Genomic DNA, 24,185 nt, shown 5'->3' on the forward strand with positions numbered 1-24,185 from the left:
ATGCTTCTGAGCCCATGGTACCCATTTTTGCTGGGGCCACCCCTTACGGTCAGATTACTCAAAAGTTTCATATTTTAGCATAGGCTTCTAGTTCTAGATTTGGATAGTAGCAAATCTTGTCATTCACATGTACCCTGGAAAATAATCAGCCGCAGCTTTATCCACAATCTATGCCATCCGTTACTTCACCTTTGATATGCTTATGGACCTTAGTTTTCGGCTACATCAGCTATAACATGCTTATCAAGGCATGGCCTCCTACAAGTTGTCATAGCGGTCCGGTGGCGCAACGGTTAACGCCTGTCACCAATACAGTGAAGGTTGGCTGCCCAGAGTTCATTTCTCGTCTCGGGCACGCTGTTCTTTCTCTGCACGTGGACATCTGTTTACAGGGCTTGCCGTAATATAGCCTTAGTTGCTGACACGGCGTAAAAAACCAATCCCCCCACCCCCTCCTGCAAGTTGTCTGCTAGTGTGTGCACGGAGAGAGAAAGGGGGGGGGAGAGAGAGAAATTGAGATCTCAATAGAAAGAAGATAGAAATTTTGGTTTTGAAAATTAAGTGTTGATGTCGGGTGTTTCTTGGCTATGTAAAGAAAGATTTGCCAAATGCATGTGGATACACTAAATACGCTTCCATCTCGGACAACAGTCGTGAAGTCTTCCTTCCTTTCATGTGAAGTAAAGTAGTACACAACAACATTTTATTTCAGCACACGCACACCTCTACAATGCATATTCACATATGAACATGAAAAACATTCAGAAAATCTTCTAAAAACATTAAAATGGGAAATGATTTAGACAACAATAATATACATTTCCAGAAACAGCAAACCTGTGCTACAGCAATAGAATATCACAATTCACATCACACATGATTTTGAAAAAAATATCACAGTATAGTCAAAGGAACCCAAACCATCGAGCGAATGACAAAAGGTGACATATTAAGGCAGTCGTGTGGTACTGCGACTTTACAAGTTAACCTCAGGAGAAAAGAAGGCACAAGTGCAGACTTTTGTATAGACAGTCTAGTGAAGGAAGAGAGCAAGTTAGACAGCAAGCTATGTACTCAGTTTGTGGGTCGAAGCAGATCTTACTCTCTCATCAAGCTGTAGTCAAGATTTTGTGTTATACTTAACTTTCAGAGACAATCGTGATATTAAATATAACTGTGACTGGAAAGGGTAAGATTTGAGATGATGAGATGACTTATGAATTAAACCCCCTTTCTTGTTAAGTCGCCTTTTAAAAATCCAGTCTATTTTTGCTTCCTTCAAATGAAATCAATGTTATGAAGCAATACATTAAAAAAAACGTGAAACATTCAACGATGTGAGGAACCAATGCTAAACATTCTGTTTCATTGAAATTGCAAGATTTCACCGATGAAGGATTTAAAAAATATTTTCTGTATTTTGATTTTGTAGGTAATACTGTTATAATGAAAGGGATTATTTTAAAACTAGTGGAAAAGTGGGCTCTAGCAGCTGTACAGATTGTATTCATTAAACAGTTCTTCTGTACAATAATTAAACTTCCCTCCAACTGTACACGTAAGTACACGAACAGAGATTAGAAGCGGAGCGCAAGCTTGGAGTACTAGCCATAGAAGTCCAGGCCTGCACACATAACACATGAAAGATGCTTCCCCACCTCCACCCTCTAGCCCCCATCGGCCTGTAATCAAAGATAGTAAGTAGTACTCAGCAGCTTTGTTGCAATGTTGAGAGAGAATATTGACACTGATGTGTCTGAATAATGCAACTGTTTGCAAATTTTCTTCGAGGTAAAAGCTCTCAAAATCAACCATCTAGAGGGCAAAACACAAAATTAATACTGCGCACAGATGTCAGCAACAGAACGTCAGTCCAGGTTGTACCGGTGTACCACTCACTTTGCAGTGCTGACTTTATGCAGGTTTCTTGGCACTCCTCCGACTCTCCGGCTTCAGCGTTTCGTCGATGAATTTCTCGTAAAAGATTTTTCCCGAAAGGTCTTTGTCAAACTCTGTCATCACATGGTACACCTCGTCCTCATCTAGCTCAACATTGGCCAGTCGTAGCACCGCTCGGAATTCTTGAAGTGACAGGTATCCATTTCCGTTGACATCCAGTTTCCGGAAAGCTCGTCGGATATTTTTCCAGTCTCCCGAAAGCTGAAGGGAACGAAATGTCCAAAATGATTCAGATTTGCTTTTACATCCTCAAAATTATATTATGACAGAACTTTGAAAGTTTTCTGAAATTTTTCTTACACTCTTAAGATAAAACAGTTCACGCCATAGTTATGATGTGACAGTCCTATGCTTGAGATCTGCACCTATCCTTTTCCCCACCCCACTCCTCTTTCCAGAGACACAGCAGCAACATTTTAGCTTTCTGATTAGAGAAGATTCCTATGGCTGTTTTGAATGATATCTTTACGCTTTGGTTTAAGCAGCGAAAGAGCTTCCCACTTTTTTTTGTTGTTAAACATTTACACCTCTCTCCCCAACGCACATCCTCTCTCTCTTTGCTGTCTGTCTGGTCAGCCTGTCTGTTTTTTCAGTGTTGTCTTTATTTTCTTTCTGTGTACCTTTTGTCGTAGTTTGGCTGTGATACCATTGAGACCTTTCTGCGGGGGGTCCACGATGTCTGCGAAGGGGAGTTCCGGCAGCGGGTGTTGCAGCAGCGCCAGCATGTTGTTGCCGTGTCGCCATGTTTGTCTCCGTAGAGCGAACGGCCGCAGAAACTCCACATAGGAAACTCTGTGTGGAATTGGTCAAATCAACGTTTCTAATGTTAGCAAAATGGCCAAGCAACAGGCGAACATTCAGTTTACATATCATTTTCCTTTTTAAGGACGGTAAGAAAATATCAACTTTCCCCTTGATATGTACATTGCACTTTCTACTGTCAATGTGCTTGCAATTATTCTGCAGTAAAAAGCGAGCAGACCACCTTCAACACTTGGGGTCGTAGTCATGAGGTGAGGATATGTCGTTGCCCTTGGGCAAAGTGGGGAATTCAAAGAAAAGAATCATGTTTACAAAGTTATAAGCGATGTCCAGACGCCGCAGATGGTGTAAAAGGATGACAAAGATGCCCTGGGGTTAAACATGAAGTAGAGTCCGCGGGGTCTAGATATCGAGCTTGTCTCAGGATTAACAGTCTGGGTTTTCTCCGGGTACCTCGGTTTACTCCCCCTTAGTTATATAGGGCGCAAGCACTGAGGGAACCTCAAAGATTTACTTTATTACATCGAAAAGAAGTAATAATTCTCTTTACACAGCAAAAAGCGAAAGAAGTGAGATTTTAAGCCTCAATTTGATGTCCACAATATCTCAGTCAATTGTAGAGTGTGGTATAATTGCTTGATTTTTTTTGGCGGGGTAGGGGAAGGAAGAGGGTAGGGGTGGGCGCTGCAATTGTCTTTCTCTTGGGGTGCAACATAGCCTAGCACCGGCTCTGTCTTTGCACCTTTGCCTCGTTTTTTCTTCAAAACAACTCAGTCTCTGTCCTTCACTCCCCCAGTTTCGTGTCTCTACACGCACTCAGTGCGCGCTGGGGTTATTAGGAGGAGCAGCTACCTGTTGACAGTTTCGGCGCACAAATGGCTTTGCACTGGAAAGCCACACCTACATAGAACATGCGCCGATTTAATCACCACGTACATCAAGAAGAGAAGGTAGTTTACAAGCGTGCTAAGTTTTTTTCCTTTCAAAGTGATTGATTTTAATTCAATGCAAAATAGTAATTCTCAGTCTATAAGCGGATCATCTTTCCGTTCATGAGACTTCACACATCGGTTTTACTGTATTGTAACTCACCTGTCATCTCTACCTGTGTCGAACTTCGTGATCAGGGACTCGAGTTCCGTGTCACTGAGGTTGACGCACAGTTCAATAAGCACATCGCGGAATTCCTCCCGGGAAACGCAGCCCGTGTGGTACGGGTCCATGGCCTGGAACTCTCTGCGGAGCTCGTCCCACAGAAAGTCGATCTGGTGGACAGACATGCATAAGCCCAACCGTACATTTTAGGTCATCTCACTGTACGGACTGTTTTAAGGCTATGGGCTAAAATTTGAGTGGTCCCGTTTGTTAATGTTACGCCATTTCAAATCTTTTAAAATTAAACTGGAATAAAGTCTACATTAACATTGTTCTATCTGCCTGGTGTCTGTGTCTTTATATAGGTACAAGGATGCCTTAATCTTAACCTTTAGGTCTAAGTGACTTTTAATGACTCCTATCCAGAACTTAAGCTTATCCCGTTCTACTTTTGGACACGACCGCCAGCTGTTTACAAAACACACTATAACCCCTCTCTTGAATGACATAAGCAACAGGATATAGTCAAAAATGGTCAAAATGCGATCAGGATGGTGTCATTTTCAGAGCGATGTTCCACCAGGAACTGCCAAATTCCAGTCCAAATGCAGCCACTGGTTCTCACCTTAGCACGAAGACTGTCGTGCAGCATGTCGCTGTCGCAGTTCAGTTTGCGTGACCGCATCATAAAGTCGGCGTCGCCGCGCCGCGGGGGGTTGATCTTGGCGTTGGGGAAAGTTGCGGAGCGCAGAGAGAAACCGAAGTGGCGGATAAACTGCAGGTACTCCAGGGTGCGATCAGTGTTGGTGATAAAGGTGCGCCACAAGTCCCGGATCTCACCACGAGAGATTTCCGGCTTGATGTCGAACCTGGAGAATAGCGTGATTGACTTTAGTTCTAGTGAATGGCGCGATTTTTTCTTTCTTCGCAGATACAGAAAGAATTGCAACAACAACAACAACAACAATATCCTAGTCGACATACGTGTTTATTGTGCGTTAGACATCAACAACACCCATCAGAAGAGTCGTTAACATATTTTTCAGTCTTAGCCAGTGTTGAAGATGGATAACACAAAGGAAGATATACAGAAAGTGGTAAGGAACGTAAATCTAAATCTTCAGTGTTGTCTTTATTTTACACACACACACCAACACACACACACACAGAGTTTTTGTCAGATCAAAGAAATGCGCAGTAATCGCGGCTTATGCTATATTTTAAAGTGTAAAAATTTAAACTTAAATTAACCTGTTAAGAAAATTTAAACTCAGCTTACGGCTTCACACAACGCAGTGATGCTTACTTTCTCAACAGTTGGTACATCATCTCCTGGGTCAGGCGGCGAGTGTTAAATTCATCAAGGTCATAGAAAGTCCGCTCCACGTCTTGAAAACGTTTGTTCAGCAAATCCTTAATCAGCTACAAATGGACAAAACGCAATAATGGAGATGAAAACAAACGGTTTTTTTTTGGTAGTTTGTCTTAAATCTTTTCAAACAGCGAAATCCATTGGGTTATTAAAAGAATTGTCCGCGTCTATGAAGTCCTTTTGAAATATTAATAGGGATCAATTGTGGGTTACGGCACTTTGCAAATATCATTTGTACTGACAGATAAAAATCACAAATCATAGGGGAAATGGGGAATATTTTACATGTTAACTGGTAGTCTTCGAAATGTAAGCAAAAAAGCCGTTAGAAAGTATGCATGTTCGACTCGGATGGACCAACAGACGAGGATAATATTCAGGGGACGTAACCCTTCTTACGCGCTGACAGGCAGAGACCAGGCAGAGTAAGCTCTCTTTTACTCTCTTAAACAGTGTGCCACTTTGTTTTCAAGATGCAGTGGTGTATGAACCAGTGGCAAGGGGAAAGCAACCTCAAAAAAATCGCTTATATACAAGTGCCATTCACGTAACGTTTTAATAAAGATAACACGTTAACGTGTTTCCTACCTTGAAGAGCTCCTGGGTCGAGCGGTGACGTTGCGAAGTTTCGTCCTGTGCATCCGGAACTTGGAAACTGGAAAGGACTACTGCATCTTGCTCGTCCGCAGCAGCGGTAATGGTTTTATCTTCTGGCTTGTTTTCTTTTGCCTGCACACTGTCCTTAGCAGGTACCCCATTCTCGACTTCAGCACGATCGGGTCTGGCGGCGAACAGACTGGGTGCTTGTCCTCTATTGTGCAGGAGAAATGTGTGAGTTTTTTTTAAAACAAGATCGACTTCATCGCTTAGAAGTCAAAACTTAAGAGCAAGATTCGATAGAGCAAGAACCCCAGCATGTGCATTATCAAACATCAGGAAAGAAGACAAATTTTACGAAATGATGTCAACGTGCACAGACCTGGTGTCGAACTGCTGCATGAAGCGAGCATACTGAACGTTGCCCTCGTCGTCTAGAGGCACGCGATCGAGGAAAGCCTCAAACTGCTCGTTTGTCAGTTCCAGGTTGAAACGGCTCTCCATGGCGGCGCGGAATTCCTCCTGACTAATTGTGTCCGTCCCGAGGCGGTCGATCTTACTGACTATCATGACAAGACATGAGAATGATGACAGTGAAACTGAAGACAGAAGATCGGGACAGCAATCCTGAAATCAAGAGATAAATTAATCCCAACACATTTTCTACAGTCTTAGTCATGAAACCAAGAATATAAGAACACGTACAAAGATGGAGTCTGCCTCTCAGCGCCCCTCTCCCGTTTGCTCCAGAGAAAACACCTGAACATCATCGACTATAATACCTATTGCCTATCCCGAAAGTGTTCTACTGTGAACTGGCAAGGTCATCTCACTTGAACATTGCAAGCAGGGCCAGGAAGTCTCGCTGGAACATGTTGACCATCTGGGCCTCAACTGCACTGATCGTTGACCCGGCCCCGGGGCTGCCTGGACGGTTGTTGAACCTACACACCAAAACAAAATCACCGGTATAAACTAAATTCCAAACATTACTTTTCCCTAAAAATCCCAAAGTCAACAAGGACAATGTAACAAAAGTGGAGACGTCTCGTTTAAAGATTAAAAATATTATAATAAAATAAGATCATCGCTCCATTAATGTTGGAGCCCACGATTTCTTTTTGTTAGTAAAGGGACATAGCTCACCGATGTTTGACATCAGTGAGAACGTTGTGAACCATTCCTGCCTCGCTGCGGTCCTGAAAGCGATGAAGAAACTCGCGATAAGGCACCCCCTTGCCCATGGCCTTCACTGAGCAGCGAGAGAGAAACGCCCACAGCAAAGGTTTCTCCAGACTGAGTCCGAACTCTCGTAGGACCTCCAGGAAATCGTCGAAGTTCACCTACAACAAAGCGGAGGAGAATAAAGGAGTGTCACTTACTGCTGACTGTAATAGAACACCTTCTAAGAATGTCCTGGAACGATTGTTTGAAAGTTAAAAGTGAATCTTGTAAGACACTGTGAAATGCATTAAGATCATTTCAAGATGACGGTCAAACAGAAGGTTCGTCAAAATCGACCAAGTAAAATGTTCTTAGAAAAGAATTCCCTAGAAAAGGAGATTAAGCTCATTGTTAGCTGATCTTTCTCTAAAAAAATCTGTCATAGACATTTTCTCTATATCATCATGCATCATCATCCTGTAATTTGAAAAAAAACTGTCAGAGTGAAACGTTGATGCTACCACTGCTGCATGGTAATACAGACTGGATGTGTAGCTGTCTGCCTGTACTTAATTATTATGCAATTCTCTCTGTGCCAGGATAAAACTGACTGAATCTTTGTCTGTCTATACTTACTATGCCGTTCTTTTCTGTGTCTTTCTCCTCGAACTTCTTGCGCATGCTGTAGAAACCCTCTCGGAACTTGTCTTTAAGCCATCGTTCCACGTCCAGCTGCTGTTTGCGCTCTATTTCTTTTCGTCGTGGAGTCCGATGCACGCGCTCCGTCCCTTCTGCAAACAGGGATGCGATTGGCCCAAACTCAGAGCGCACAATCTTATGTTACCAGAAGAAATGACTTTCTCGAACTTTCTCTACCACACTGATTAATTTTATTCTCAGTAGGAAGTAACCGACTTGCACAAAGCTTTGCTGTCACATGACTTTGTTAAGGACAATTCCGAGAATAGTAATTGGCTTTATATCAGATCGTACTTCAGGTTTCACTTTTGCTAAGCATTTTTAAACAATAATCCTCAACATCATAAACCATAGCATATTTTGTTCTTGCTTGCTTCTACTTCATAATGGAAAGGTTCCAGCAAAGTCTGTAGCAAATGAGATCTTTTGTTATTATGTGCAGATATCACTAGCCACATCCTTCAACTTTGACTCCAGAAGTAAAAATTCAGTTCATGGATACTTTAGAATTATTGATTCACTGCCCATATGAAATGTAGCCGTCTGGAAACAGGTATATTTTTGTTTCCATATCGCTGTAGATAAACATACCGGTGGTGGCTTCGGGCTGAGCTACGGGAGAGCTTCTCGTTTTGCCGGCGCTGCGCCATTCTATTCCCAGGCAGACAGGAACTTCTTGCCGTCAATGATGCCTTCGTTGGCCGGGTCGTATCTGAACAAAGTAAATAAAATTAGTTTTCCACGTAGCATTGTCATTCTTAAACACAATCCTTTTACAATCATTCGGCTCGAAAAAAAAACTGCGGTATGGGGATTCACACGTAAAGCAAGGTAAGAGTCTTTTTTGGGGGGATGAGGGGGGAATCTAGAACCGTTGAACAGCGCAATGTGAATGGATCGATTAAGTGTTCATAAACGTTCTTAACAGTTTGTATAACTGACTTCCAGTATCCAGCAAATACATTCTACAAATGTTTAGACTCCTTTACAATGATCACACTCTGTTGCCTAACGAGTCTAGTTCGCAACCTAGTGCGCACGAGTAGGCTGACAGAACTTTGTCTTTAATACTTTGTCCTCATCCTGTGTTCACCGCCCTCAATACGACTCATCAGTAATTTAGTACTTTGCCCTCATCTAATGTTCCCCTCTTCCCTTGCACACAGCCATCAGTACATCGCCCACACCCGTGGTCAGCCACATCCATTAATACCTTGCCCACAGCCTCTCAAATTCTGCATCGTCCATGTAGAATCTGGAGCGCTGCAGCATTTGGTGGAATTCAGACTTCATTATGCGTCCTGACCCTCCGGGGTTCATCTGCGGGAACATGTCTGCCAAGTCCAGGAATCTGGGTTAAAATGAAACAAATATTGTAAGCAATATACTACACCATCAGCAGCAACAGCAACTAGAGGTTTGGCTAACATTAAATACTTCCACCCATCTCCTTTCTCTCTGTACGTGTATCTGTGCCACACACGAGTTGCGTGCACGTATGCTTCCAATCACCTTCATCCCTCGCCCTAACGTATGCTATTACCTGAAGGGGGGGGGGAGCTATATGGAGAGTGGACATTCTGGGCATTAATAAAAACAGAACAAAAACAATACATTCCAAGGTCCTCGTTGTTTTCCCCTTTCCCCCACCCGCCTTCCATGCCTCGATGAGCAGAATGCAATATCCCTTGACGCTCAAATAACGAAATTCAAAGCCTGCACGCTGGTTCCCTTTCACTTAGGCTCCACATCAAAGTGAAAACTGCACTGAAGCACTTTCCTGCACAAAGGGTTGCAGGTATTCAGACATAGGACACCCGTGAGGTTACACCGTAAGGTCGGTGTCCCGCTTTGATCACAGCAGACGACACCTGGCCTCCCATCGCTCTTTAGAGAATATCGCGCCGTGACAAGGTGCTCGATATTAATCCCCATCGCAGCCGCCTCGCTGCACCCTATCACCTTGCGATCGTCGCTTTTAATCTTCGCTTTGATGCGGCTGGAAAATGTTCTAAAGGAATGTCTGCTTGGTTAAAAACTCCTAAACCTGTTTCCGATAGCTGGTGCTTCTCTTTCACGGTTAATCTTTAAGAAAGGCTGAGATGTCACAAGTTCGTGGCCATAGAGATCTATACAACTGGACCCTTCTTTGTGAAATATAGCGGAGGATTTCGCTCTGTTGATATGCTGCACAGTTCTGAATTATTTAAGGGTTTGCTTTGTTGCCTTTTTGTTATGTAAACTTACTTTTAATGTCGTGAAAATAGATATTATACAAAACGATTAAGCACCTGGGCTTGAAGGACAACTAACAGGTAAGCACCTATGGGTGAGTGTAGGTGTACATGGGAGTACTTGTGCAACAGATTGCTTGAAGACATACAGAGTCCCTTTTATTTGCATGAATCAAGTCTTTTCATTTTGTTGTTCTCTTCGTCTGTATTTCTTTCTCAAGTGTTCGCTCTCTTTTTATCCTTTCTCTCCCGCACTCAGTATTGTTTTAACTTTGTTATTAAAGTCCACCTCTGCCTGGCCTTCTCCCGCAAGATGGCGTGAACTTGGCCCGACGTCATGAGGATTCGGTCCTGGTTGTGGCGTTGCACGGGATCCATCCACCTCGGGTAGCTGGACTCCGGCGCCTCGCGGAAGTAGGCGAAGAAGTCGGTGAAGGAGATGACAGCGCGCTCGTGGAAGCCCAGCCGCTCCATCAGCTTGACGCTCTGGGTCTGCGAGATCTGACGGCCCAGGATGGTGACCAGGATTCGCACGAACGCCTCCCTGCCACAAAGTTGGTCTTAGACGATGAAAAACTGTTTGGCGAGCTTTGGGAAGTTTTCTGATAGCGGTCAAAGGTACTCTATGAAAGTAAGCATTCATCCCTTGGTTCAAACAGGACAATCAGAGTTTGTGGGTTAGGGGGAACACAAGGATGTTTTTGAGAGATTCACTTTCAAGCATTTGGCAAAAGGTAAGATCACCTGCTGACATTACCGCGGCCCTCGGATCGTTGTCTTTGAAGCGCTTACGGACCTCGTAGTAGCTGCTCTTCAGCTTTTCTTTCAGCAAAGCCTCCAGCTACAGGGACCGGAAGAAAAAAAACAACAACAGATACACAGAAGCAAGTTGATATATAATCAAATAAGCTCATGTCATTTGTAAACCTTTTGTGAGTACGATATAAAGCACAACACTATAAAATACACCAACAATTCACATTACTTCCTCAATGATACACAAACAATAAGTGAAGTATAACATGAATCAGTTAGGCAATAATTTAGATAATACTCTGCTCGAAAATATTGAATATTTTCTAATGCTATTTGAACGAAAGTTCTCAAGGAAATGAGAATTTAAGATGATGCTAACATACTACGCGATTCCCAACGCCTTATTTTGTAACAGAAACTGTGCGTCAACTATTTAAACGGGTGGAATGTTTCTTATCCTCTCGTCTTTTGTCTTCAACATCTCACTGATCAGCGACCCTGACGACAATCACACGGAGGATGCGGACAGACACGAATACGCACACACAGCACGCATGCACACACACACACAGAGTATGACGAACCTCATCAATCTCGAGGCGAGCCTGTGTGGATGCCCGAGAAAGACGTGAGGAGGCTCTACTGGCCACCTGCTGGTTGTCCCTGTCCGTGATGCCAGCCCGACTTCCTGCAACACAACATCTCTGGTATTCCCTACAGTGCACATAGGTCATCAGGCAAAAAAAAAAAAAAGGGGGGGGGTTTCTTATCTAAAAATAGTTTACATAGATTAACACGAGGTGACACGCACGTGTTGCTCATAATAATGCACCACATGTTGGCCATTGACTTGGAACTACAGAGAGTTAATTTAAGCAAAGCACGTGAAAATAGCATGAAGAACGATTAACAAATAGTTCGAGTATATTTTAAACATACTTCTCACACGTACCCGACGAACATTCCCGTTCTCTCTTACCCCTTCATCTCTCTCTTACGTACCGCACATTTCAGTGCATGTGTTCGTAATCAGTGCACACTTTAGCAGATGTGTATAACTCAGAGTTTTCAAGTATCTAGGCAAGTGTGTGTGTGCGAGTGTGGTTGAGTGGGGAGCTGGTGGGTCAGTGTGGAAATAGAATTAAGGATGTTAAATGTCTGTCTCCTCGATTTCGGTGTTTCCGTCTTCCCTATTCATCTACTTCACTCCTGACTACGCCCACGGAGGAGCGATCCTTTATTCACAACGGCCTCTGTGCAGCAGAGTCACTGCGCAGGCGTAAAATAGAGCGACACAGAGAACCTGAGCTTGAATGTGTTTGTAAGCATGTCGCTGGCATTTACATCTTTTTGTTTACTGACAAGCAAACTAGTTTTTCGGCACGACATGCACAGCTTTTACAGGTATACAATCACAATTCGATTACCTCCGTCTTTTTATTATATCTACAACACCAACCTCTACTTTCTGAGTGACCTTTTTCTCAAGAGTTCAGGTCATGTGCATGACTAGAGATCCATGTGTAGCTACTGAGGACAACGCAACCAAAACTGACACAAGGTACGCTCGCCCTTATGGTCATGTGATTCACAAACATTTCCTGTTCAGTATTTGTTGTCGCGTGACTGGGAACCGTTTGAGCTGAGAGTAAGTTCTGAATGTTTACAAGCAGGGCGAGAGAAACCCGCGTTTACTTCTTTTCACTCCTGGCGGATAAGCTCGAGAATATCGAGTGATCGAGACGCGTACAGGTAAGCAATTCGTCATCAAGCAGACGAGTCACACCTCGGTCCTCACCTGTCAATAATCAATGAGCATCCACTGCTGCATGATGATATCACGATCACGTGATTACCAATGTCCTGATAACATTTCTTTCTTAGCCCCTGAGGACAGAGGACAGTGTTCAAACACCAGCCATATCTGAAAAGGTAGGTCTGCAATCAAACTGTTAACGTCGAGTTATTTTCCTTTATTCTTAGTTTCGCTTTAACTCGGTGCACTTCTTTGATGATTTTTCTCTAGAAAGAACCTAACCCTAACCCTAACCCTGTCTTTTTCTGAATAAGTTATCCTGAATGCTATTGCAGAAAAGGTGACCCTCGGAAATTGTTTATCGCTGCTAGCAATCTTGACAAGGTCTCATGACATCATCATTTAGCTATTAGTAGACCAGGTCAGTGATGCATGCAAGACTAGTCCCTCCTCCCTCGTGACAGACCGATCTATAGTCTATGTTTGATCGCCACGGACATCAGTCAGCTGTGGTAATGTCATCCCTGCTTGAGTCACACCAGCTGGTGTTCACTGCTTTAAAAATACTCGGAACTAAGTGAGACCAGTCATATGAGCTGTAGTGGTCAAGGGACAAAGACGTTTGTGTTACTCCAAAGGTAATAACGCCTTCACTTTGTCGGAGGATCTTTCCAGAGTTTTTATTTCTTTTCCATAGAAATCTCTCTTCAGAGGCTTTAGGTTGCAGCGTGGATTCATCCTCCTGAGATCCACAAGAAAGAACATTATTCGCTGTCGAGATGAAAGCACTAGAGGCGATGGCCACTCGCTGGACTACTCTGCTGGGTGTGTGCATGCACTCCTCACCTGGCTTCTACCAACAGACCTCACATCTTCCTCATCGTCGCAGACGACCTGGGCTGGAACGATTTCAGCTGGCGAGACCCGACGATCCACTCTCCCGTGCTGCAGAAGCTGTCGTCAGACGGTGTGGTCCTCAACCAGTCCTACGTACAGCCTGTGTGCTCCCCCACTAGGGGCGCCTTCATGTCTGGCTACTACCCCTTCCACATTGGCCTTCAGCACGAGGTAACGCTACTGATGCATGTCATGCTCGTGTTTTGTTGTTTTTATTTAATCCCAGAGTTAATCCCAATATTAAGGATATACCTCTGTTAAGTCTTCACCACGGTGAACATGCATTATAAGACATTTCATATTTGTCTGTAACATGAGTTAAGCATCACGAACGCCTTTCATGAACCGGTGAACAATGCACTTTATGTTTGTTAGTAAGTCAGGTTAAAACACTAGAGCAGCTTCTCATGTTGGTCTTCCACAAGATAGCAGCATATTCAAAATACCTTTTTGTAACAATCACAGAGCCTGAGGGCCACGCAGCAGGCGTACATGCCGGCGAATATCGACACCCTGCCTCAGCGCCTGAAGCGCCTGGTTACAGCACCCACATGGCCGGCAAGTGGCACCTGGGCTTCTGCAACTGGAAGTACACGCCAACCTACAGGGGCTTTGATTCCTTCATGGGCTTCTACAACGCTGTGGAGGACTACTACACTCACATCGGACACCGCAAGGGCTACGACTTCCGACTGAACGAAGACGTGAGTCGCCTACTCTGTTACCAGGGTAACAGGGTATGCCAGGGTCTGTTGTGTTGTGAGTGTAGTGGGGTATGCCGAGGTCTGTTGTGTCCTTAAGATAGTAGGATACGCAAAATTGTGTTGTGTCTTGCTAGTAGTAGCAGAGTATGCAAGAATCTCTTGTATCGTGAGGGAAGTAGGGCTATGCCCAAAGTAAGTGGTCTTCTGAAAGATATTATGACTTGCACACGAAAGAAATGTTTCTCGTTTTGAAATCTTCCAATTTCCACCCTCTGCGTTTTTCGTGTGACTTGAGAGACAGCTGGGCTCACACCATAAAGAGGAATATTATTTAATGCCCTAGAATGGATTTAGACCACGAACAGAACTGCTACTCGGCTACAATGGAAAAGAAAGAGTTCTTTAGAATATAACGTGAAGCTGCTAATGGCTGTGTTGCAGGTGTATTATGCTGCTAACGGCACTTACTCGGCCTTCCTGCTGACCAGGTTCGTGCAGGACCTGATCGAGAAGCAGAACGACTCGGAGCCACTCTTCGTTTACCTCCCATACCAGTCCGTGCACGGGCCGCTGCAGGTCCCTCACGACTACGTCACAAAGTAAGCTTTGACTTACGTAAGTCCATCTGGCTGCTGAGACTTCTGTTTCTTTAGTGATGACCGGAAGCCTGTTTCTGTATATGAATGTGATTTTAATATGCTTTTTTATGCATAATTGATTGACACAGCAGCCTATAAAAAATGCGATGTTCTTATAGATTGAATCAATTAGTTATTATGTTTGCTTGTGGGTTTTTTTCCCGAAGGTACTGTTCACATATTCAGACAGCAACCGACGTGCCAAGTGTGGCATGATTGCCATCTTGGACGAGGCTGTCGGCAACATCACTGACTCACTGCAGAGCCGCGGGATGCTCAACAACACCCTTCTGCTCTTCACGACAGACAACGGGGGCCCGATCAACCACGGAGCCAACAACTGGCCCCTGCGCGGCTCAAAAGGAACACTGTGGGAGGGTGGAACGAGGGCGGCGGCATTCCTGCATGCCCCCATGTTGCTGAACAAGACAGGCTACCTGTATGATGGGATGATTCACGCCGTGGACTGGTTACCTACGTTGGTAGAAGCGGCCGGTGGAGATGCCGTCACTGGCCTGGATGGCGTGAGCCAATGGAAGCACTTGGTACAAGGGCTGATGCCCAGCGCCCGCGCTGAGTTCGTCTACAACATCGACGAGCTGTCCAACAGCTCGGCCTTGCGCCAGGGCAGGTTCAAGCTGATCCAGGGCGACCCAGGCAACCCCAGCGGCTGGTATCCACCGCCGAGCCGTCAGAGGGAGTTCTCTCCTTCCGGCATCCGCCGCACGCCGTGGAGAACCTTGCCATTAGGAGCGACATTGATTTCCAGATCAATCTGAATAGCAGCGGGATCGCGCCGAGGACAAAGCCCTTCCTCTCGGAACACGAACGGCTTATCCTTCACGTCCGAAAATCTTCGTTTTGTTGCCGAGGGTACGAAGCCCCGGGAGCTGTATCGGGACACTGCGTCGGCCCTTCCCCTCGCTGCAGGATTACGATGCGTTCGACGCAGAGGAAATCAGTCCTGGGGAGGTCGACATCCTGCGTGCCGGACTGAGCGAAGACGAACTTGACACGCAGTACCAGCTGTATGACCTCGAGGCTGACCCTACCGAGCACGTGGACGTGAAGGACAAATATCCGGACGAGTACAAGCAAATGCGCGAACGCCTGGACGAGTACTGGAAGACTCGCGTACCCGCGAACTTTCCCCCGCACGACCCGGCCTCTGACCCGTCAAACTTCAACGGCGTGTGGTCTCCTGGCTGGTGCTGACCATGTCCACCCTCGTCTGATGGCGTCTGTACAGAACGTTTTGATACCTTAGGGCTGTGATCCAATGATTTTTACAGTCTGTTACGCGTCCACTCTTAGATACTCACTAAGACGATGCACAAAGGGCTCAACTTGCGGTTTGCGACTGTACAACAGAAGGTTTTTGCGATTGTTCTGATATGATTAATCAATCGATTTACGTTTTTGCCATTTTTTTTATACCATGTGAAAGTATTTTGATAAATAAAGTTCTGTGTCATAAAATAAAACCCTCTGTATCATTCCTGAAATTGTTTGGGTTGGATTCGGGTTTTGATTCGTTTGTATGTCCATGCTGTATTTTAGTGGTCGTGTATTTCAGGATGAATGGGTTTTATCAGAACTTATGATTTGTTTGTCCTTTATCCTCACTTTTACAATCATTTACAAAAGTTCATTTACATCGATTCACAGACTCTAAAGAAGACATTTTTTTTTGCCAAAAATCCAGGGAAAGGCGACAGATAAGTGTGTCCACAGTCACGTACGAAAGCTGTCCATAATGGCCAGTTATTTTTTAAGTCCGAAAATATTACAATATTTTCAAACACTTTCTCCTCTAAGCTTAAATAATTTGTCCCCGTGACCGCTCCTTTGATGGCCGACGTCATAAGCGCAGTCAATGCTTCTTTACACAAATGCTAATTTTCATTGCTGGCAAAAGTAACCGTGTGCACTCCAGAGTCACTCGATGGCAATCAGAAGTACTGTTAAACGTGGCTATAAATTTTACAATGTTTTCTCCCCCTCCCACCTTATGCTAAGGCAAACAAACTGACAGACATAAATCATAAGCGCGCTCTGATCGTGCCGCGAAAAGCTCGCTGAGCTCTTCAGAGGTGGTGGACTCCAGGACACAGAAGGAAGGACACACTGTGAAAGTTCGATGTGCTTGATATCTACACGAACAAAAATTCCTTAAACACGTCGTTTGTTAGTGAGATAGGCATTTTTGCTGTCAGCCACATGTGGCCAAAATAATTAACCAGAAGGCGCACCCAAGCTACAAGCCCTTCGAAGACAATCTCGCGAAGACAGAGCCACATGCCAATAACACATTCTTTTCGTTCTCTAGAACCTTTCCTTATTTCTCAGCTTATGTATTTTTTAATACTGTTTTTTTTACCAAGATCGAAATGTTAGATACTATGAAAAAGTCATCGCCAAACAAATTGATCAGACACTGAGGACCGTCATCATCTACTGAACGGACAGATACTCCTAGAGACAACCCCCAGTTGAAAGTCAGACACCGGGGACAGACACTCTCTCCTGTAGACAGACAATCATGCATTGTACATCAATTCAGAGAACTTTCCGATTCGATACCAAGGTCGTGGAAAAAATCTGTACATCAAAGAAGGCAGTCACACCCACCATTACCCTACAGTTTCTCCGTGGAACTTCATTTGCTCGAAGACTATGATTCCCAAGTGTGTTAGACGCCCCGAAAAGCGGTGTGATCCTTGCAATCTATAAATCCAGGATTTATTTTCCTCATTTGCCTGCCGACATCACTAGCTGAGGCAGCTTCACCCCCGTGTTATTGACTCCTAACCCCGTCAGTTCATCGGGGACGTGGTTATTAGTTGCTTTGTGCCGACCGGCTTCGATTACTCGGTGGGCACAGGGGCGGCTCACCGCTGATTGATCGACTTGGTCACTGAATTAACTTGTCACAAACGATTGTATTACTGTGCGATACTTCTAACTGCGAAGTACGGCGGTGTGTTTAAGTGTCCTTTCAGGTCGACCACACACTTTTTTTTTCAAATTGGTTGTTCGATCATTGGCTCCCTAGCGACTGCTGAGGGGTGTGTGAATGTGAGAGAGAGAGAGAGAAAGAAAGGCGGAGGAAGTTAGGTGGATTATGTTGGCAGATGGAGTAGAACCAACGCATGCTCGCTGTCAGCGACCGAGCAGACTAATGCTACAGATTTCATGGACATCTTTTTACCCCTTCGCGTGGCCGGGTTATAGTTGAAGAACAAGAATTCTGCATGTCGACATCAATGTCGTCCATTGTGCGAATGGAAAAAAAACAGCTTATCGTCGCATTCAGCCAGTGAAAAAAAGCTCTGTGCAGGATAGTGAAAGCAATAAAAGGCAGATTATTGTCACGAGCTCGAATGCTCAATGCTTAAATCGCAATGCACCTTTGCACTCCTCGTGCTCGTGCTGCTGTGTAACACGCACCACCTGCACACAAGCAGTAAAAGATTTTGTTCATGCGCCAAGTCTTCCTACACTCCTACCCGGCCATTATACCTCCGTTGTAAACCCTGATAATACCTATACAAGTCCACATGCTCAAAGTAATCAACCCTCCTCCCCAAGTCACCCCCAAATCACGCCTATTTCCGATGATCGATCGAGATTAGGAAGGTGAACTCGGCAAAACAAGCAAAGCCAACAGCAGTCAGTCTGCCCTAAGGTCGGATTCCGCCCTGGGGCACGAAGCTTCGTCTATAGGGAAATGTGCTTCTCTGATGGGAGGTGGAGAGGAGGTTAATGCGAGGGGAATAACTGACACTATACAGCAAGTTAACATCAGGGTGAGACTTAGCCCTGTCATCAGCAAAAACCTCAACTTGAGGATTATCCCTGACCAGCGAGGAAACCTCCCCAACAACCACTTACTACAGCTTCTCAGTAAAGCTGTGTCATTTACTGTTCAGTCTGACACAATAGGGAAGATCTGATTGAAACGAATAAAATCTTTTTAAACATAGAAGTATTATAAGTACACGCCATTTTTCATTTCTAGCTGTATCGCGGTCCCAACTTAATATTACATGGTGGTTGGTTAATGGATTGTTATCACCAATTCTGGTGGTGAAATTTGTGACAAAAAGTACGCTAAGTAAATAACATGGATTGTTTTTCCCGAAACTCAGTCGTAAAGTCAGATCCAGGCCGAAATGGCATTTGCACCCTAATCAATCAAAGCTCACGACATGTCTTACCTGTGAATTTACACGTGCACAGCTATTTAATGTATGATTTAGTCTCGGGGTTGAAAGGAGGCCTGTCGCGTTTATTTAGCCACCCCAGCGATATACCCTGGTTGTTTTTATCTCAATGCCAAACCATGCAGGTAAGATCTTTACAAATTGAAAAAGAAGTTTTTGGACAGCCCCCCCTCTCTCCCTCTCTTCTGTAGGTGGTGGTGGTGGTGTGTATGCACATCGTTTCACAAACGACACACACACACATAAAATCACACACATGACATAAAACTCAGCAAGTTGAGGGGAATCCTTGTTCGTGACTTTACTCTGTAGTTGCAGCCAAGATCATGAACAAAGATGAGTCAGGACACTCGTCTAGTGCTGTAGCTCACGCAGTGAGCACAATAATGAACCTCTCTGGCAAGTGCAGATTACTCGTGATTCCTCGCCCCTTCTGTCAATCCGCCATCACGAGACTCGACAAGTGCTATTAGCTGCCCAGCGCAGGCAGCAGTTAACTCTCACCTTAGCGACCTTCCGTCGCTCCGCCAGCACTCCAGCGCCACCATAGTCCAACGGTGTTGAAGTGGTTAACGGTTCGCGTCTGGAGCTGTAGGGGCGATAAGAAATGTCGCAGGTAAAAATCCTGCCTCCTGGCTGTACCGTTACTGACGATAATCGATGACGGAAAGATATTACAACGTGTGGGCACATACTGTGCTGGGCAAAATGTGCAGCAGGTGTCCCCCTACGCCTCTGCCCCCAATAATAAAAGAAAGGAAAAAAATCACTGATTTTGTACCTTTTTTTCTCTGTTTTTCTTCTAGTTCTCTTAACTTTGCTCGTCGCTTCATTTTCTCTCTTATACAATCACACTATGGTGCGTACACACTCACGCGCGGACTCACATGCACAATATTATTTATCTATTACAACGCAAATCATATATGTAGAAAAACAAAGAGATGGGTAGCTCTCCAATGTTTCGACAATTATTTCGTTAATGTAGACTGTCGTCGACTACCATACAAACTGTAGGATTTTCGACAGTTACGTTGCTATGGCGAGTTGCCCTTGCCTTTAGCCATATATGCTGTATGTCAGGTTTGGCTGTATGGTAGGCTGCCGCGCAGTGGGGTTGTAGTTGTAGTTGTCACTACTGCTTCAGGCGCTGTCGCTTATCGAAGTCCTCCAGCAATGAGACAACAGCATGAATGCGGCTGTTAGGCCAGGGTGTTGCTTTTTCAGCTAATCCCCTTGTGGATTATTTTAGCGAACATGGCACGTACACGTTCCAAACATTACCCTTAACGGCACGACGTACGGTCCAGTAAGTATTTTATGAACGGATGCTTGGAGAGGTCAGTGCGCTTCAGCAGTTTTCAAAATTCTTTTCGATAACGGGGCGTTTCGAACGTGCCTAATGCAACGAAATTCCAAGCTAGACTTCCATGTTATCAGACGCTAAGTCCTTCCCTATTTGGGTCAGACAAGACAAGACAATCGCTGGCGCCAGGTCTTCGTTCTGACAAGTCAAGACGCTAATGTTGGACCGAGATTAAAGTCCCTTGGTCCGTGAAGTCGTGCAGAGTGCTTCGTCCCGCTTCTTCCTCCCTCTCTGCCTTCCCCCTCCTTCAGGGGCTTTTGATAATCACCAACGCGAAGCCGTTGAGAAGCCCCGCAGTGTCGAGGGGGTTGAGTTGGGGGAGAGTGGGTAAAGTCAAGTCCGCCCCCACACGGCGACGCGAGCCTTGTTCTGTCAAAGATCATTTCTTTGTTCGGGCTGAACGAACAATGCGGAGACACAACGACATATATATCAGCAAAGCAGCTGGAGTGTCTTGGTAAGCCCGAGGTGCTATGGAAGCCGGCGTGTTGTGTACGTCGCGTTTGTACAAGGCGTCGGTAGACGGCATCCATGCCAACAATTGCGCTGCAGCTCCACAACTAGTCCCATAACCCTGTTTATTTTAAGTATTTTACTGAAATTAAGTTACTTTACAAACAACTACTTTTCAGAAGTATGTCAATTTTGTTCTTGTTGTTGTTTACATTTCCCTGTTTTTCAATTACTATTAAGAGCGTGCACACATACACATACACGCGCGCGTAACAAAAACATAAAGAATCACATTCTCATAAACAGAAAGTTTTGTGTAGTCTAAGGCAGAGACAAACAATAAACAAACCCAAAACAGAGACGATATCAAATCTTGTCTTGCAATTAAAGGTGTTGCCAGCAGGTGTTTTCACCCTTTCTGAAAGTAATCACTATAATTACCAATACTAAACGTTCTAAAGCAAACGCGGATCAAACTCTCGATGAAAAAAAAAAGCGAGACAGAAAACAAAAATAAACAAGCAGAAAAAAAAAGAGTTTATCCAGGAATTCCACTCACCGAAGACAGGAAGTCTGGTCGTCCCCGGATCTCCATACTTGACCTCTACTCCTTCAGGGATGTTGTCGATGACAACGCTGGCCGCTGTAGCAACTCCATCTCTCCTGAGACGACTCTCCCTCCCTGTCGCGCTCACGCTCTTTCGCAGCGGACTGCCGACCTCATTGGCCAGGGGCCGTCCACTGGGTGCTGGTGGATTAGAAGCAGGTCGGTCTCCTGACCGCGACACGCCCCTGACGTCCATATTCTCGGGATTGGACATACGTGAAAGAGGATGCTTGATTTCCGGCAAGGCAACTCCCAGCTTCAGCTGGTGGCTCACTGGCCGCGACACACCCACCTGCGACATTGTGCCTGTCCGCGAGCCTGTACCTTTCTCAGAGAGACAAAGTATCAGCGAGCGAAATGATTTGTATCCAATGGAGAAAGTGTCTTAGAAGCGGAGTGAAATTTTTTTTTTTTTTTTTTTGCGGAGCTGCTGGTTCCCACTCTTGGCTAATGTCCACCTTGCGTCCAAGACATCTGAAGTCTTCACGTGCGCTGCATTCAGGACGATGTCAGGTTGTTAGGCAAACACAAGGTGGTGCGTGGCTCACAGGTGGCAAGACAACAGGCCGGGGGTGGTGGTGGAGCCACGAGTCACACAACTACCCTGGGTATGCTGATCCCGCGGACGTCAAGTTGCTGGCGTGCTGCCTGTAGTGTCAGACATAGGTCAGGTAAGCAACACACACATCCAGACACCCAATAAGCACACATAACGTGCATCATGCGCGCAGTCAAGCGCACTGACAAAAAGATGTGTCAAGTGTCAGAAAGTTAGAGGTCGAGTGCAGTCTGCCAGTGTCATGTGCCGGGGGGAATGGAGGATGAAATAAAGGGAGTGGAATAATATAGGGTTGCGAAATGAAACATCAACATATTTTTTCGAATAATCATATGAAAATTCTACTTTCCGCGTTTTCTCTGGAAATAGTGGAAGTCATTCAGTTAATTTCAAAATAAATGTATTGGTCTGGATAACATGTTTTCTTTCACGAAAATAATAAATATTTGAATAAACTCATAAAATAAAAATGAGTTCTCCTAAATGCACGCTGTTCAAGAAATGTCAATGTTTATTTGCGTTACAGGTAGACACCAGTGACCAGGAAAGACGAATTAAAAAAAAAAAAATAATAATGCAAAACTTATTTCTGCCGAATAACACAGTTGTTTTAAGTCTTTTAACAAAACCTCCAACACTTCCACAACCTCCATGGCCAGAAAGTTAAGAGGATTGATTAGTTTTGTGAACATGTTATACAGAGCCATACATTTCTATCCCCAGTTCTATATAACGAACCAAGTTTCCTCGAATAAATTCACAGACTGAAACACATTTGAACATCTGTGCTGTTTTTTCTCGTCTCTATATATCGTTAGATGTAGTACCCAAACAACTAAAATAGGAACTGATAAGTAACTTTAATTTAAAATAAATTAACTACATTTTGTTAAGGTGTTATCGAAGAAAGAACACTTTTTTTAACACTGGAAACATTGACCTTTCCTCGCATCCACAGAGAGAGCTCGAGCACGGGGGCTGTCTAATGTTTTTAACAGTTTGTGTTTCTAAGAAGTTAATATGCTTACCTTAAGCTGCGAGCATAAAACCTTTCAATTAAAGAAACTAAACGTCGGTGAAGCTTTTAAATATCCGTCCTCTCTGGGGGGAAAGCCTGCGTGGGGCTTAACCAAACACTTGTCGCGATGCCCTCAGAATAACGGCACGTGTGTTTCTTTGCACCTGCTCAGGTAAGCTTTTGGCCGTCGCACTTGTCAGATGGAGCAGGCAGCGTGTCCAGCCTTGCCAGCGAGGCCTGCGCTAGTGTGGTAGCGGTGCGAGCCCCCAGTACCTTTCCCTGAGATCGCCATGGAGCGGGGCACACAGAAGCCAGACTAGCGCCAGGTAATAGTTGCCATTGACGACGCCTGCTCGGAGGTCTCCTTGAGCCCAAGCCGTGGCTAACTGTGGCGACCGATCAGCAGGCGATCGAGTTACTTCGCCCTGCTTATATCGCCTGCTCAGAGAAACTTCTCCTAGTATGATTTTCGACTTATACCGGCATGCACGCGCGTGAGCACACGCACCACCCTCTCTCTCTCTCACGTACTCACAGCCCCCACACACTACGACCCCTACTTGTCATGGCTTGCCAATCCGTCATCCGGTGTCTCAGGTTGTACAGTCACCCATTCTCTTGGACTGAGCACATATCGCATGATCGATTTACATTGTACTTATGAAGTCTTCCAGAAGTATGCTCTCGGTTCATTAAGCCTGGCAGATGGCGAAAGTAAGCCTGCGTCACAACTTAGAAGCCTGCTCGTGAGCTCGTGAGACATTTTTCATTGCTCCTTTGATTTTGTGTCTCATGGTTCTGGCGATGACCGCCATTGGCAAGTCTGCCGACCACCCCCTCTACCAGATCTCCTTGTAGACAGTACACACCAGTCAGTTAAACCGCAGAATATATTTTTTTTAAAAAACGTTTGGTATTTTAACGTCCGATACTGTCTTTGATAGGTGTGACATAAGAGACAAGCAGAGGCTTTCAGTCACCGATTCAGTTATAGGTCTCACTCGATTCACCCACCACCACAAAACCCCCTTTCGGTTGTCCTGAGAATTTAACTCAGAAAAACAGGTGAAGGTAGTCCCGTGAACTGTCGTTGGGTGTTGGAGACCGCACTTTTCTCAAAGGAAACTTTTTTTTTTTAGGGTGTTCTTCACCTCTCCCTCGCTGCATTTCCTTCTACTCTAAGAGGCCAGGTACCTACGCAACAAATGGGTCAATTCACTTTCTTGGTGGCAGGAAAGAGGAATATGATGTGCGAAGAGGGTATCGAATATGAAGATGTCAGTGCTCTAACCACTGGGCTTCCCCACAGAAATAACTGTTACA

General features: G+C 44.9%; 1 protein-coding gene across 1 annotated transcript; it reads right to left on the reverse strand.

Moving 5' to 3' along the window:
- Positions 1-691: 691 nt before the first annotated feature.
- On the reverse strand, positions 692-23,381 carry LOC112565749 (EF-hand calcium-binding domain-containing protein 6-like). The gene is given in 19 exon segments (XM_025241478.1): positions 692-2,160; positions 2,580-2,751; positions 3,814-3,986; positions 4,442-4,685; positions 5,123-5,238; positions 5,777-5,999; positions 6,168-6,344; positions 6,619-6,729; positions 6,932-7,128; positions 7,586-7,829; positions 8,236-8,311; positions 8,314-8,360; positions 8,862-8,999; positions 10,172-10,426; positions 10,627-10,645; positions 10,648-10,723; positions 11,223-11,326; positions 21,238-21,933; positions 22,873-23,381. Coding segments are annotated over 18 exon segments (2,967 nt in total). The 5' UTR covers positions 21,587-21,933; positions 22,873-23,381; the 3' UTR covers positions 692-1,914.
- Positions 23,382-24,185: the final 804 nt, after the last annotated feature.

The sequence above is a fragment of the Pomacea canaliculata genome, linkage group LG1, assembly GCF_003073045.1.
Source record: "Pomacea canaliculata isolate SZHN2017 linkage group LG1, ASM307304v1, whole genome shotgun sequence".
NCBI lineage: Eukaryota > Metazoa > Mollusca > Gastropoda > Architaenioglossa > Ampullariidae > Pomacea > Pomacea canaliculata.